Raw genomic sequence first — 15,993 nt, forward strand, 5'->3', positions numbered from 1 at the left:
TAACGATGGTGGTTTAAATGACAAATTAGAAAGAGAATTTTAATAAGATCCTATTTTCTTAGGCAGCTGTTAAACGCATTATGTTATGTTTTGTATTAGGTATTGCGGCATCTAGAATCATCACTTATTAACTTAAGCATTTTAAAGGAAATATAGTCCATCCATTCTAATCAATCACATCTCAATCATAGTATTATTTAGTTTATTTTAATTTTTTTTGTTACATAAATATTATTGTTACTTATTTTTTATTAATTTGATTGAATCTATAATTTATGACAATTAAACTATATTAAATATATTAAATATCGTGTAAATAATTTTTACTTAATAAATATCGTTGATTGTAGTTAGAATTTTTAATAATTTTTAAATATTAGTCTATGGTGGATCACATATGAAAGTGAGTAATCATAAAATGTATTAATTGTATATATATTTGTTTTAAATAAAAATGATTTTTGTTTTAAATAATTTAGAGATTTTTTTATAAAATGAATTTTTAACTGCCGTTTGTTAACTATTATAAAAATAATTATAAAAAAATGATTTTTAACATCTTTGTATACAATTTTGTAAAAATGATCTTTTTAAATTGCAAATTACCATAAAGGACATAAAAATAAATTTTAGTCTTTATACACGTACCAATTTGCAACAGTTCTTTCATCACTCTCATAATTTTTTGCATCTTTTTTAGTTGTTATTCTAATTGATATTTAAGTGAGCAAAAATGTTAAATTACATATTTAAAATAGTTCATAATCAATATTCTTTATAGTTTAATTCATTTCGTAGACACATTTCTAATTAATCAATATACTAAAAAATAATGAATAAACACACAACTACAAAAAATAATGATGTAGAGAATGTTAGATAATGTTATTATATATTAGTAGTAAGGGTATTTTAGACATTTCTATTCTCCTATATATATATATATATATATATATATATATATATATACTCATTGTAACCCTATTAACTCAAGTTTGATTCATTATATGTTATGAAACTTTAGAGTGGTTGTCTCTCTCGTCTTCCTCTTTTCATTGTTAACATAGTATCAAAGAGCTTTGGTTGATTTTGGGATCTATTGTAAAGAAGAGAAAAGAGAAGAGTAACCCTATTCCCGATTTTGTTAAATCAGTCTTAGAAAAACACCTATTGCGCATTCGTTAACTGTTGGATCGAACTGATTTTTGGACAGCAGGTTCGCTACATTCAGGTCTTCGTTTTCAACAGTCGGATCAGGGAAACAACGTCTGGAGGGGGAGAAATCATGCTCACACAGCACCAGGTTATCCCTAATTTATTTTGTATCAGTGATTGTGTTTGTCGTATTTTCCTGTCATTATTTGTTATGGCTGGTGCTAAGGATGATTCTCTTCAAGCTGTTAGTGTTCACCTCAATGGACAAAATTACTCTTATTGGAGTTATGTGATGAAAAAAATTTTGATTGGAAAAGATATGTGGGGTTTTGTTGATGGAACTTCTGTTAAGCCTACAGATAAAAAGGATGAAACTCAATATGCAAAAGATCTAAAAATATGGAATGTTAGCAATTCAAAAATTATTACTTGGATTAATAATTCTATTGAGTTGTCTATAAGAGTGCAACTAGCAAAATATGGTACTGCTAAAGAGATTTTGGATCACTTGAAACGTTTGTATGTTCAGTGTAACTTTGCAAAATGTTATCAGTTGGAAAGTGATATTAGAACCCTTAAGCAGAACAATATGACCATTCAGGAATCCTATTCGGCAATGACTAATCTGTGGGATCAATTGGCTCTTATGGAATCACCTGAGTTGAAAGCTGTCAAAGCATACATTGATCAAAGAGAGGAGCAACGTCTGGTTTGGTTTCTAATGGCTCTTTGTGATGATTTTGAGGGCCTTCGTGGGGGTATTTAGCATCGTTCCCCCTTCCTAACATTGAATAAGTAGTTATTGAATTGTTGGTAGAAGAAATCAGACTTCAGACTCATTCTGGTGTGTCAGATAAGGGAATTCTCTCAACTCCTCCATTTGTTTTTGTTGCTCCTGTTCAAAAAGGAAAGTCTCAAGGGAGGGTTGAGCTTAGTAATGATGAATGTGAATTTTGCAAAGAAAAAGGTCATTGGAAAACACATTGTCCGAAATTAGGGAGAGCACATAAGAAGAATTTTAGAGGGCCATCGTCCAATGTTGTTGCTTCTACTCCTCCTACCATTGACTCTAGTTCTGGTTCTGTATACTCATCCGAGACTGCTTCCCAAATATCTGATATTGCCGAACAACTTCAAAAACTTCTTGTCACTCAATTACATGCCATGTCTGCCACCTCTTCTAAAGATTTGAACACCTCTGGTATGTCAGATATATCTCCTTCCATATAGGTGGTTGATTCTGGAGCATCTCATCATATGACATACAATGATAAATCTTTTATGTCTGTGAAACATGCCTCGTCTGTGTCGGTCATGACTGTTGATGGCACTCCTATGCTACTAGCAGACATTGGCTCTGTCTCCACACCTAACCTTTCTCTTTCTGATGTTTATTATATTCCTAATCTTACTTTGAGTTTTGCTTCTGTTAGTCAAATATGTGATTTCGATTATTCGGATATATTTTCTTCCACTTCTTGATGTGTGCAGGATCCACATTCCGGGAGGCTGATTGGGACATGCCATAGACAGGGGAACTTTATATTTTGGATGACCTGCGACTCCTAGATACTGCAGCCTCAACAACTATTGCTGACTTATTATCTAGTTTTCGCCTAAATTCCTTATCTTTTAGTTTTTATTTATGGCATTCTTGCCTTGGACATGTTTCTGCTTCTAGATTAAAATATTTAGCTTCTACTGGAGCCTTAGGAAAGTTACAAACCTGTGATATCTCAGATTGTTGTGGTTGTAAACTTGCAAAATTTTCAGCTTTACCGTTTAGTAAAAGTGTTTCTGTTTCATATGCGCCTTTTGATTTAGTTCACTCTGATGTTTGGGGTCCATCACCGGTTCTCACCAAAGGTGGATCTAGATATTATGTTTCGTTTATTGATGATTACACTCATTATTGTTGGGTTTATCTTATGAAAAATTGGTCTGAATTTTTTGACATTTATCATATGTTTCGTGCAATGGTCAAAACTCAACATAATTATGTTATAAAGTGCTTTCGTTGTGATTTAGGTGGTGAATATACCTCTAATAATTTTTTTGAATTACTTGCTTATGATGACACTCTCCACCAAACATCTTGTACTGACACTCCTCAACAAAATGGAGTTGCTGAAAGGAAACACTGTCATATTATAGAGACTGCTCGTTTCCTTTTGTTATCTGCTTCAGTTCCTAGTGAGTTTTGGGGAGAAGCAGTTCTTACTGTTGTTCATGCTATTAATAGAATTCCACCCTCTATCATATCAGGTTTGTCTCCCTTTGAAAAATTGTATGCTTCTACCCCTGATTAGTATTCTTTGAAAGTTTTTTGTTCTACTTGTTTTGTTTTTCGCCCTCAAGTAGAGCGCAGTAAGTTGTCTTCTCGTTCAACCATGTGTGTTTTTCTTGGTTATGGGGATGGTCAAAAGGGTTCTCGTTGTTATGATTCTAATGTAAGAAAACTTTATGTATCTCGTAATGTTGTTTTTCTTGAGCACATCCCTTTTTACTCTATTTCCTCTGATTCTCAGATTACTAAGAGTTCTGAACTAACCCATATTGATTGATCCGTTTGGTCTTAATGATAACGCTTCTAGCGATTGTAATGTTGAGATTTGCAGGACAAATACTACTACTCCACATGATGACATCCCTCTTGTCCCCCCAACTGTCCAACCACCTCCTGCGATTGTTGATCCTCCTCGTTACCCCTCTCGTCAACGTAGGTCTACTCAGTTACCTGATTTTGTCTATTCCGCTTACTCAACTTCGTTTGCTTCTTTCTTAACCTCTATTCACAATTTTTCTGAGCCCTCTTCCTATAAAGAGGTTGTTCTTGATCCTCTTTGGCAGTAGGCTATGGCAGAAGCACTATCTGCATTGCACAAAACAAACACTTGGGAGTTAGTACCTCTTCCTCCTGGAAAACGTGCTATTTGTAACACCCCAAATTTTATAATAAATGTTTTCTTCATGAAATATGATTTTAGATAATTAGTTTGGTGTTAAAACTGTTTTAGAATATATGTGTATAAATCGTGTGACTAACTTTTGTTATATGAGTGCTTTCTATGATATGCTAATTTTGTATATATTTGACTAAATAAGTGATATAAATAATAAATATTATATTTTATTATTTTATATATTTTTCTATAAATAATAGTATTTTAGTGTAAATATTTTAAAGAATAAGAGTTTATGCGACTCTACGTGTATACGTGTGTTTCTAGTTAATGTGATATTTTCTCGTATGTTTGACTGATGTTAAGTGTGCACATAATTATATTTAATTATTTATAAATATATGTTATTTTAGTTATTTATTTTACAAATAATTATCTTGATATATTAGTAATTTTAATATTGATTTTCTTTATTTTTATACAGTTGCTATCGTATGAGGATTTTATACATTTTTTTTTTGATTTAGTAAGTAATATAAATTGTTGATGTTATATTTATTTATTTTATCATTTCGACTATTTTATAAAGATGGTGTATTTTTATGTGATTATTTTGAAAAATGTTATAGTAATAATTATATTTATTATTTTGAATATGAGGATTTTAGTTTATCTATATTAAGGATAAATAATATTATGTTAAAATGAGTATTTTAGAGAAAAGTTTTTAAAAAACTAAAATAAATTATTTATTTATTAAGGGTTTTTATTAATACTAGAAAATGAATTTTGGACCAGTCCTATTTTCTACTTCTGCATATTAATTTGGGTTATTATTGATTGAACTTTTTCTTTCTACACCTACGAGTTACTCATTACACCCCTATTTCTGCCTCAGGCTTGACTAGCTATGTTGGGCCTTACAATTTTATTCTTGTATCTGTACATTTGCAATCTGCACCCCTCTTCTGCAATTAAAAAATATAAAAAGCGAAAATATGACGGCCAAATCGCTCAAACTCTTTTTCTCTCAAATTCACTCCCACCAATTCCTTGCCGTTTTGAAACGATCTCAACCTCTATCTTACACAAAATCGACCATTGAATCCATTTTTGGCATCAATTTTAACGATCCTTGCTCTGTTTAATCAGAAACAGCTGTGTTTCTTTCCTTGGGCGAGCTGTTTTTGGCCGATTCCGATCACCACATTTGTCGTCTCAAAAAACTGGTATCGTTTTTGGATTCCTCTCATCGAAACCTTTAAGAAGCAATACTCATTTGTATTTTTTTGGTGAAGTTGACGTTTGGCCCTTTCATCACTCCGACAAGTCGGTGAGACTTTTTTTTGCAATTTTTTCTCATCGTTTTGACTCCAATTTTGTTACTAAAATTATTATTAATTATTTAACACTTATTTTTAGGCTTCGCATAATTTATCAGTCACGTCTCAACGATTTTGTGAACTCGTCATTTATTCGGATTCACTCGCTATACGTTGTCGATCTACCGTTGCTGTTGAAAATTTCCATTGATTTTTGTGTTTGAGAAAGCGTCTAAATAAGGTAAGGGGTGAGAGAGCATTTGAATTCATGAGTATAATATAATGTGAGATGAACGGGAAAACCGTATTTCCCAATTATTCATTCGGGGCTCGCTACGTACGACAATAGCCCTTTGAGTGATAACTTGATTAATGTGAAAATATGGAAATTATGAGATTAAAAATATGGAATAGAAATATTTATAAGGTGTTGACTGATTTAATTTCGTTAAATGTGTGGTATTTGATATTATTGTGATATTTGATTTCAAACGAATTTGATGCATATGTTTGATTAGACGAATTTATGTGATGTGATAATAAAATATGGATGCATGATATGATATATGTATGCAGGATGATAATGATGATTTTTGATCGATGATAGTGATGTTATAAAATTGTGACGAGTTTATATGATGATTACGCTTATGTATGATTAGTGATGTTATAAAATTGTGATGAGTTTATATCATGATTATGATTATGTATGATTAATGATGTTATAAAATTGTGATGAGAATATTGAAGTACCCCATAATTGATGAAATAGTGATAATTTATAAAGATGTTGTTCTTAATGGAGTAGTCTAAGCTAACGAGGGGAGAAAATAAATATTGAGAATTTATGAAGTGGAAATTATTTTGTCATCATATAGGTAGAGCCTGACAAGCCTAGTGATTCTGGGGAAGTACAACTGAATGAGCCTGATCGTGGCAGTCTACTATTGAGTCTTAAAGCAAGACTGTTAGACCTTGGATGTATTCGGGTGAAGAATTACTAGGTGACTTGGAGGTAGCACTCCAAATGTCGGGAGCTACCATGCAACACATTTTTACCTCGACTGTCGCGTATATGTGTCTCGGGTTGAGTTGATGGGATCTATGAGGACAGGGCCAATTTGAATTGTCCGTCCACCGGAAGGATGACATAGTATCAAACCTCCTAACCAAGTACTTCAGAGTTAGAATGGTACCACATTGTGAAGTAGAATATAAGTTCATGCATTGCATTTTCTTGTGATTGTTTTGTTGTGATTAATAGGTATCGTGTGTGATAATAATTTCTCTTAGATGATTTGGTGTTATAGTGAAATGCATTGATTTTACTTGAGTGATTTTAACTTTGTCATGTGATATTTTTCCTTGAAGAATGTTTGTGTTATGATACAGTGCATTATGATTGTTTGCATGTTCTGCTTACTTATATTATACTATTAATATGATTTCAAAACTCACCTCCTTCGTTGTTTGTGTTTGACTGGTTTGGCCATGCGTTTGCGAAATCGCAGTTATTACAGGTTAATGAGTCTTGAAGTTCAAATTTGGGAGAAACCTGGCTCTTATAGGTGATACCGGGAATTTAGAGTTGTAATTTATATTTTCGTTATGTAATTACAAATGACTTTTTATATTAAAACCCTAGTACTAGTAAGTTTTTGGAATAAAAATAAAAATGTATAGTTAAATCAAGTTCGTTGAGATTAAATTGTTTTAATTGAGTAATAAAGTTTGAATTGTTCCATATGTACTTTGAGAAACGTGATATCCTAAATTAGTTACAAAAGTTTTTATTTCCTTATAAATAAATTTTCTTTATCCGTTGCGAATTTTACTTAAAAAAAATCTAGTATAAATTATTATATATGTCATTTTGGGGGTTTAGGGTGTCACACTATTAGGTCTGGTTGGGTATACAAGATCAAAACAATGTCTGATGGGTCAGTTGAGCGCTACAAAGCACGTCTTGTTGCTAAGAGTTTCTCTCAACAATATGGTATGAATTATGAAGAAACTTTTGCTCTTGTAGCCAAGATGACCACTATTCGTACTCTTATTGCAGTTGCATCTATTCGTCAATGGCATATTTTCCAAATGGATGTCAAAAATGCTTTTTTAAATGGTGAGCTTCATGAAGAAGTCTATATGGTCCCTCCACAAGGAGTTTCTCATAATCAATGGGAAGTATGTAAGTTAAAAAAGGCTATATATGGTCTTAAACAGACTCCTCGAACTTGGTTTGAGAAATTCTCTACTGTGATCACTTCTCTTGGTTTTCGCTCTAGTGAACATGATTTTGTATTTTTTATAAGGTCCACCACTTATGGTCGCATTATACTTTCTCTATATGTTGATGATATGATTATTACAGGTGATGATGTTAGTGGAATCAATGAGTTGAAATTGCAATTAGCCAAACAATTTGAGATGAAGGACTTGAGAACTCTTCGCTATTTCTTGGGGATTGAAGTTGCCTACTCTCCTAGAGGCTACCTTCTTTCTCAATCCAAGTACATTGTCAACATTCTTGACCATGCCCGTCTTTCAGATACTAGAGCAAAAAATACTCATCTTGAGTTGAATGTGAAATATGCTCCCTCAGATGGTGTTTCTTTACCAGATTCCACTTTGTATTGTACTTTGGTTGAAAACTTAGTATATCTCACGATTACTAGACCTGACATTGCTTATGTTGTTCATGTTGTTAGTCAGTTTGTTGTCTCTCCCACTATAGTACATTGGGCAGCAATTCTTCGGATTCTTCGTTATCTTCGAGGAACTCAATTTCAAAGCCTTCTCTTTCCATCGTCATCCACCACATGATTTTGTATCTTTCTTGGAGACTCTCTTATTTCTTGGAAGAGTAAGAAATAAGACATTGTCTCTCACTCCTCTACAAAAGCTGAGTATCGTGCTATAGCATCCACTACCGCTGAAATAATTTGGTTGTGTTGGCTTTTGTCTGATATGGGTATCTCTTTTTCTGAGCCAACTTCGATGCACTGCGATAACAAGAGTTCTATTCAAATTGCTCACCGATCTTTCATGAACAAACCAAACACATTGAGATTGTTTGTCATCTTACTCGTCATCATCTTCAGCATGGAATCATTACTCTACCGTTTGTCTCCTTATCTTTACAGATTGCTGATTTGTTCACAAAGATGCATTCCATTAAACGTTTTTGTTTTTTAGTTGACAACTCTCGATGCTCCATGTTAATGCATCGTGAGTTTGAGGGGAGATGTTAGATAATGTTATTATATATTAGTAGTAAGGGTATCTTAGACATTTCTATTCTCTTGTATATATACTCATTGTAACCCTGTTAATTCAAGTTTGATTCATTCTATGTTATGAAACCCTAGAGTGGTTGTCTCTCTTCTTCCTCTTTTCATTGTTAACAGAGAAAACCTTGATAAGGTTAAAAAAAAATGACTAGTGTAAAGAAAAAATGGTCTGCATGAAAGAGATAACTCAATTAATAATGAGCTGATTTAAAAGAAAACCTAATAAAATTTGGCTAAGGGCACACACAAGAATCTACTATTTTTAGCTTTTCATTTTTAACCAAAAATTGATTTTTCCAATGAAATGATTTTTAAAATATCCGAAAACAAATACCTCTTAAACTTTAAAAAGTGATTTTTGAAAACAAACACATCCTTTGTTCAGCTAAAATTTTGTAAACTACAACAGAATGACATTCTATTTTGAAATTGAATTTCTTACCGGAAATCCCACATTCACACGGTCTGGAGACACCAGTAGTAGCTGTTCCATTAAGATCAAACGGTAAACAAAATTGCAGATTTTAATTTTTCTTTTATAATTAAAAATACCTAACTTAAATCTGAGTGGCTCAATTGAACAACCACGGATATTTACTTGCAAGAATGTGGGGATCTCTAGTCGTAAGGAATTCAGGTAGGTCCTTGTTTCTTCATAAATATGACATCAAAGGCGAGACATATGGCACATCACATGTGACTAAACTTGTAATTAAAATTTAAAACTGAAATTTTTATTACAATCTAACAAGTAGATTCCGCACAAAGTGCATTTTTTTCAAAAAGGTAAAATTTGAGACATGGATCACACTAATAATTAATTAATTTGATGGTGAAACAGGAGGCAGGATTCCATAGATGAATGATGAGATCAAGGTCAATGCCCGTGCTGGTTGCCAACTTGGAACAAGATGTCCAGCTCCTCTCACCGTAACCAATGTCAATCCTTTGTATCCCTCCACATATCCTCCAACCTGTCATTATTACTATTTAGTCACTTTTCAAAAATATTATTACTTGGTCTACAAGAAAGGTCATAAATCAGCCATATTTTCTAAATTTGATGCAACAATTGGACTAAGAATGTTAACAATTTTTATAATGTACTAATGCTTTACAATTCATATATATTTTTTTATAGTTTTTTGTCGTTTATTTGACTGTAGGAGATCCAAGTTCATATGAAAATGTGTGACGTAATATAAATTATGCTAATTTCAATACCTCTTTTCCGGAATACCATGGACGCCAAGCGGCTGTGATAGGGAGCTTGAGGGTGTTAATTGAATACCTTGAAGATGTGACTGGAACCCTTGCATCTGTATCACCACTGTTTAGGAGAAAACATCATCTAAATGTACTTAATAGTTATGATAGATAAAATTGTATATTATTGTTCTTGTGGATTAATTAATACTTTACTATAATGAAATTGAGCTCACCTGTATATCCATAATTTAATGCCACTATCAATGAGATACTTGATGGTGGGTAGTATGGTAACTGGGCTGTCGTTCCATTTCAAAATCACATCGCTATGAATAAAACGGAACACATTCTTGGTTAGTATAGATAGATATAGTTATAGAAGTGTCAAATAGTACTTACTGTTTTGCAATTTCTTAAAGTTATTGTTATAGGTTACCTGCAATGGGTCCAATTTGTAGGTTTTGCATGAAGAGCCTTTTGGACCTCTGGTCTATTTAGATAGGCAATACCATAGTTATCAGAACAAGGGTCAAATTCATATACCTGAAATTAGGTGTCAAAGAATATTGGAATTAATGAACTATTTTGGTAACTTTATGTTTAATTGTTAATTTGTAAATTTTTTAGACACCATATCTTAAGGAAGCTTACAGAACCAGTGGAACCATTTTTGAGAGAAGAGTCATGACACTGTGGAGCATAGATGTTATAGAAGTCTATGTGTCCTTTCTCAATTAAGGCCTTTTCTGTTGCATTGACACAAATTGCTGAAATTTTTTCGGAAGTGAAGTCACAGTACTTATCAATCAGCTCATGAGTTTGATCTGAGTTCAAAGCATGAGTCCAAAAGTAATCATATAACCCCTTCAAACTTGTTGCATCATCAATCCATGCATTTCCTATCTGAAAATTTTGAAGTCCAAAATAATGAAGTTAGAGAGATCAAATAGTGAGTAATAATGTAATATGATATAGACATCATCACAGTTTGAACATACTGAAATTCCTTTGAGGTTAATAATGGTTTTGTTATAGAGTTTATTGTTGGAAAGAATAGTGTATGCTAGCTGAGGAACATAGTGACCAGCATAACTCTCTCCAGTTATGTAAAAATCTCTGGTTTTGTACTGTGGAAACCTCTCCAGCCAGTTGATAAGGAAGACATAGGCATCATTGGCAGTTCTTTTATCTCCTGATTTGTCATAGTCAGAAGTAGTGTCTGAGTAGGAAAATCCTACTCCTGCTGGGGACTCCAAGAAGAGCACATTTGCCACTGCACATATTTCATAATGATAATAAGATAAGATATTCATGTATGTAAATTAAAAAGAAACAATTTGATTATATTGATGACTATGGTCTCACCTTCATTCCAAGCATATTTGTTACGGTATAGTGTTTTTCCATCAGAGTTTACTCTGAAGGGTCCTAGCTCCTCAAAGGCTCCATATCCCAGTGAGGAACAACCAGGTCCTGTGAATTTCAAACATTATGTTGTCACAATCATTGGATCAAGAGGTAATTATCAGAAATCTAAACAAAGAAATTACTGAATATACATCTTATTAATTTCAAAAGAAAAGTTACATTTAATTGTTAAAGTATTTGTCCTTTTATATACATGCCTTTTATCCACATGAGATAAACTAACAATTAGTTATAACTAACTCTTCAGTTACCTTAAGTTATAATAAAATAACTAACTCTTGACTAAGTAAAACAACTAATGCTGAGGAGTGAGGACGGGAGTTTGTGAAACTGGTTGGGCTACTCACTCTAATTTTTACCATTGATTTCTAAGGTAATCAATCATATATGGTCTAGCTAGACCTCAAAATGCTCATAATAACCATGATCTTTTATAATTCAATAGGAAAATAATATCGAATAATACTTGATATTAGGTAAATTGTAGTATCATATTTTGTAACACTGACCCTTCATGTTGAATACATGTCTGTCTAACGACACTAATGTAGTTACATTTAATTTCTTTCACTTTTCATTATTATCGTTGTTAACGTGTCAGTGTTATGTTTGTTCTTGTCTGTGTCAGTTCTTCTTATTTTGTGTGGTGTTTATAAATTATCTTACTATTTATAACTACTGTAATTATGGTCACAATATTAAGATTTATAGTCCTAATATTAAGGTTTAAGAGGTCTCTATAATTGCATGGTAATCGTATTGTATTCATCTGTAATTTTCACAAATTCAAGGATCATAATGTAAATAGAAAAACACACATTAAAAGAACATAAGAAAAGAAAATGCATACAAAAGAACAAAAGTTATAAGCATAAAGAAGTTGATGAGGCTATTATTACCTCCATTTAGCCACAATATTAAAGGTTTAGATGAAGGGAAATATGGAGACTCAGCAAAATAATAGAAAAGTTCTCTTCCAGCCTTAGGATCAACAGTGACATAGCCAGAGTAATGGTCAAAATCAACTCCATAAGGTTGACCAGGCAATGTGTCAATTTTATCAGCTAGCCTTAGCCCCTCTTGAGGTGCAACATAAGCAGATGAATATGTTTTCACTTCATCTTTTTCTTCCCAAGAAAAAGTCATAGGAGCATTCTGTGAGCTTCTTGACATAATAAACTCATCAAGTTTATCAGCCTGACTAGCTTTGCTATAAGGAAAAATAACCAAAAGACTCAAGTTGAGTAAACAAGCATAAACAGAAAGCTTACTCATCTTGCTTTTTTACTTGGTTTCTATATCATAAGTTTGGTAGCTATTTATAGAGTTAAAACAGTGGCATTAATATTGCAGGACTTGTTTTCTTGTGGTTGGAAGCATGTTAAAGAAACAAGAGAGTGATGACATCATTATTAGTATTCACCATGCATAGATCAGCCGGCTGGTCTAACGGCTTGGTCTTGTTACCCTTTTTCTAGGAATATATGAAGTTATTTAACAATTTAGCACATAGTGATTATCTTTGAAACTTAACGGGATATATTTGTTCTTCTAACTTATTGTTCTGGTTGATGCATTTGTACTGTATCTTCACAATAGTAGTGTTTTTAATAATAAAATATTATTTTTGTGCGGCAGATGTCAGTTAAGATTCAATAAATTTATTTAAAGTTGCATATAGAAAAAAAAAATTAAATGTTATAGGTATAAAATTTTCGGGATGACTAATCTATGTTAAAGAACATATGAGCCGCATAAAGTGGGTTCTCTCATCTCAATCGAATTTTCTCTATACGTAAGAGTTAGATATCAAATCTCTAACCACTTACTTAAGTCGTGCAATTCTCTTATCATTTATATTAATTTATTGTTGACCGCACGTAAAAAAATCTTTAAATTTTTTTTATTGTATTTAAATTTTTTTGTTAAAAAAATTTATGTTTAAGTATATTCTATATGAAAATGTATTGAACTATAAATTTGAAATTATAAACTAATTGTAGAGTTAAAAGCTCCAATTGCGCACGAGGTTTTGCAGTTAGAAGAGCAACAACTCTAAGTGTATGTTTAGTTTTTCACTTTTGAAGGTGTTAAAATTGAATTTTGTAACAACTTTTTGTTATCTAAGAGGCATATATAATGGATTGTAATATGTTTAGTTATTCTTAAAATTTTATTTTTTCTCTAAAATTAATTTTAATTTGAAACTATAATTTATTTCTAGAATTGATTTTTAGTTTGAAATTTATCAATTCTCACTTATACATGAATACATTATTTTCTCTTTAACTCATTTTTAGTTGGAATCAATTTAACAAAATTAATTTATTTAAAAATCAATTTTTGTAGAGCCAAACACACCCCAATAAGGTTTTGACATATTTGGGTGATATTTGTTTAAAATGATTTTATCTGTATAATTACTTCTAACTTAAAACTAAAATTTACAACTTTTGTTTGAAACGTAATTGTTACACTCAAAATAAATTGTTCGTCTCATTTTTGCATAAATATATTCTGAAATAAGCTCTTTTATAATTAATTCAGTTTTAAATAAAATCAGTTTTTATCCTCCGAATAAAAAACACACTCAAACTTTAGGAAAAATTATTTCTACTCAAAACATCTAAACAGAATCAATTTTACCTTATCTAAAACCAATCATATAATCCACTGGTGATAGAAACTTTCAACGCATATATACATATAATAAGTTGCAGTTTTTTTTTTTTTTCCTGAGGACTTATCTCCAAGAAATTGTATTTTTGGCCTCCCTCTTTTACCCCTTTGTCCTGATTTTCATACTCCTTTAAGACCCTCATAGAATTACTTGGATTATTTTTTTATCAATAGTTAATATCATAGGTGAGTTCCAGGTGAACCACTTTATAAATAGTCCTAGACTAATAACAAAAAACCATAAAAAATTCTAACAAAAAGACACTTTAGAAGTAATAGCTTAACTAACTGTGCCAGCATGAGATAACAAATTTTATCCAATGGTGCCAGCATGGCATAACAATAAACAACATTGAATACGTGCATAATAACAGAAGCTTGAGGAGGAAGTTTTGATAAACTCCTCTCTGCACTGCAACCAAACCAAAAAACCATCGATAATAATAACTCATTCAGTGAAGAAGAAAAAGAAGAAGAAGCATTTGCTATGTTCTTCTTTGAATATTCATTCTCATGGCTTGCTTAAAGAAACCATTACTCACATCATCGGAACTTCAAAGAACTCTTCAACACCCTCTGTTACGTCCAAGAACCCACATTTTAACAGTCCCTTTTTTCCTTCTCTCTCTCTTTCTTCTCTCAGCTTCATACACTACCAACTCAACCAACACTACCACCACACTTACTTCTTCTAATTCCCACATTACCCTTTCATCACAATCACAAAGAAACACATTCTCTACCGTTACAGCAGCCGAAAGAACACGCGAAAATTCAACCAACAACTCCTGTGATATCTTCGATGGTTCTTGGATTCAAGACGATTCTTTGGAACCGATTTACCAACACGGATCGTGTCCGTTTCTCGACGACGCTTTTAACTGCTTCAAAAACAGACGTTCCGATTTCGAGTTTCTTAAATATCGTTGGAAGCCACATGGATGTGAAATTCCAAGGTTTGATGGGTTGAAAATGTTGAACATGTTAAGAGGTAAAAGAGTGGTTTTTGTTGGAGACTCATTGAACAGAAACATGTGGCAGTCACTAGTTTGTGCTTTGAGATCATCTCTCAAAGATAAGAGCAAAAGCAGAATCTACCAAGTTTCCGGTCGCCGTGAATTCAGGATTCAAGGTTTCTTTTCTTTCAAATTCAAAGATTATGGATGCTCTATAGACTTTGTGAAATCACCATTCCTCGTTCAGGAATGGAAGGTCTTACGTAAAGACGGAGCATCAGTTTCTCTTCAAAGAGAAACTCTGAGACTCGACATGATTCAAGCTTCTAAGTCTTTATATCATAATGCTGATATAATCATTTTCAACACAGGACATTGGTGGAATCATGATAAAACAAAAAATGGTAGAAACTACTTTCAAGAAGGTAATCATGTATATGAAAAATTACAAGTTTCTGAAGCACTAAGAAAAGCACTTAAAACATGGGCTAAGTGGGTTGATTCAAAAGTTGATAGCAGAAAAACAAGAGTTTTTTTCACTGGCTTTTCAGCTTCTCATTACAAAGGTGGACAGTGGAACTCTGGAGGTAAATGTGATGGAGAAAGACAACCTATTACAAATGAAAGCTATCTAGGAGCATATCCATGGACAATGGGGATTGTTGAAGAGGTTATAGCAGAGATGAAGACACCAGTGTTTTATCTGAATATTACAAAAATGACTGATTATAGAAAAGATGGACATCCTTCAATATATAGAGAAGCAGGTTTCAATGACAATAGAGGTCATAAAATGGTTCAGGATTGTAGTCATTGGTGTCTTCCTGGAATTCCAGACTCTTGGAATCAACTTCTCTATGCTACTCTACTAATGGCACAGACACATTTTCTCACTTCTACAAATTAATAGTATTATCATATCATCCTAGCTATTTGTTCCCCAACACTTTCACAATTTGCAATACTTTTTTTTTTAAATTGTACCATAAATTTATAGTTTAGAGGATTCATCATCATTTTTTTGTTAAGAAAAAGTGTATTTCATCATTTT

General features: G+C 32.3%; 2 protein-coding genes across 2 annotated transcripts; one reads left to right on the forward strand and one right to left on the reverse strand.

The window, feature by feature from the left end:
• Positions 1-9,367: 9,367 nt before the first annotated feature.
• On the reverse strand, positions 9,368-12,608 carry LOC101496776 (serine carboxypeptidase 1-like). The gene is made up of 8 exons (XM_004501958.3): positions 12,207-12,608; positions 11,245-11,352; positions 10,878-11,152; positions 10,531-10,782; positions 10,316-10,422; positions 10,113-10,205; positions 9,895-10,000; positions 9,368-9,644 (listed from the first exon to the last, which is right to left on the reverse strand). The coding sequence occupies exons 1-8, from the start codon at positions 12,580-12,582 to the stop codon at positions 9,492-9,494; spliced, it is 1,470 nt and encodes a 489-aa protein (XP_004502015.1). The 5' UTR covers positions 12,583-12,608; the 3' UTR covers positions 9,368-9,491.
• A 1,800-nt stretch (positions 12,609-14,408) lies between these two features.
• On the forward strand, positions 14,409-15,983 carry LOC101510392 (protein trichome birefringence-like 4). The gene has a single exon (XM_004502077.3). The coding sequence runs from the start codon at positions 14,500-14,502 to the stop codon at positions 15,847-15,849; it is 1,350 nt and encodes a 449-aa protein (XP_004502134.1). The 5' UTR covers positions 14,409-14,499; the 3' UTR covers positions 15,850-15,983.
• The last annotated feature ends 10 nt before the right edge of the window (positions 15,984-15,993 follow it).

The sequence above is a fragment of the Cicer arietinum genome, chromosome 5 (genome assembly GCF_000331145.2).
Source record: "Cicer arietinum cultivar CDC Frontier isolate Library 1 chromosome 5, Cicar.CDCFrontier_v2.0, whole genome shotgun sequence".
NCBI lineage: Eukaryota > Viridiplantae > Streptophyta > Magnoliopsida > Fabales > Fabaceae > Cicer > Cicer arietinum.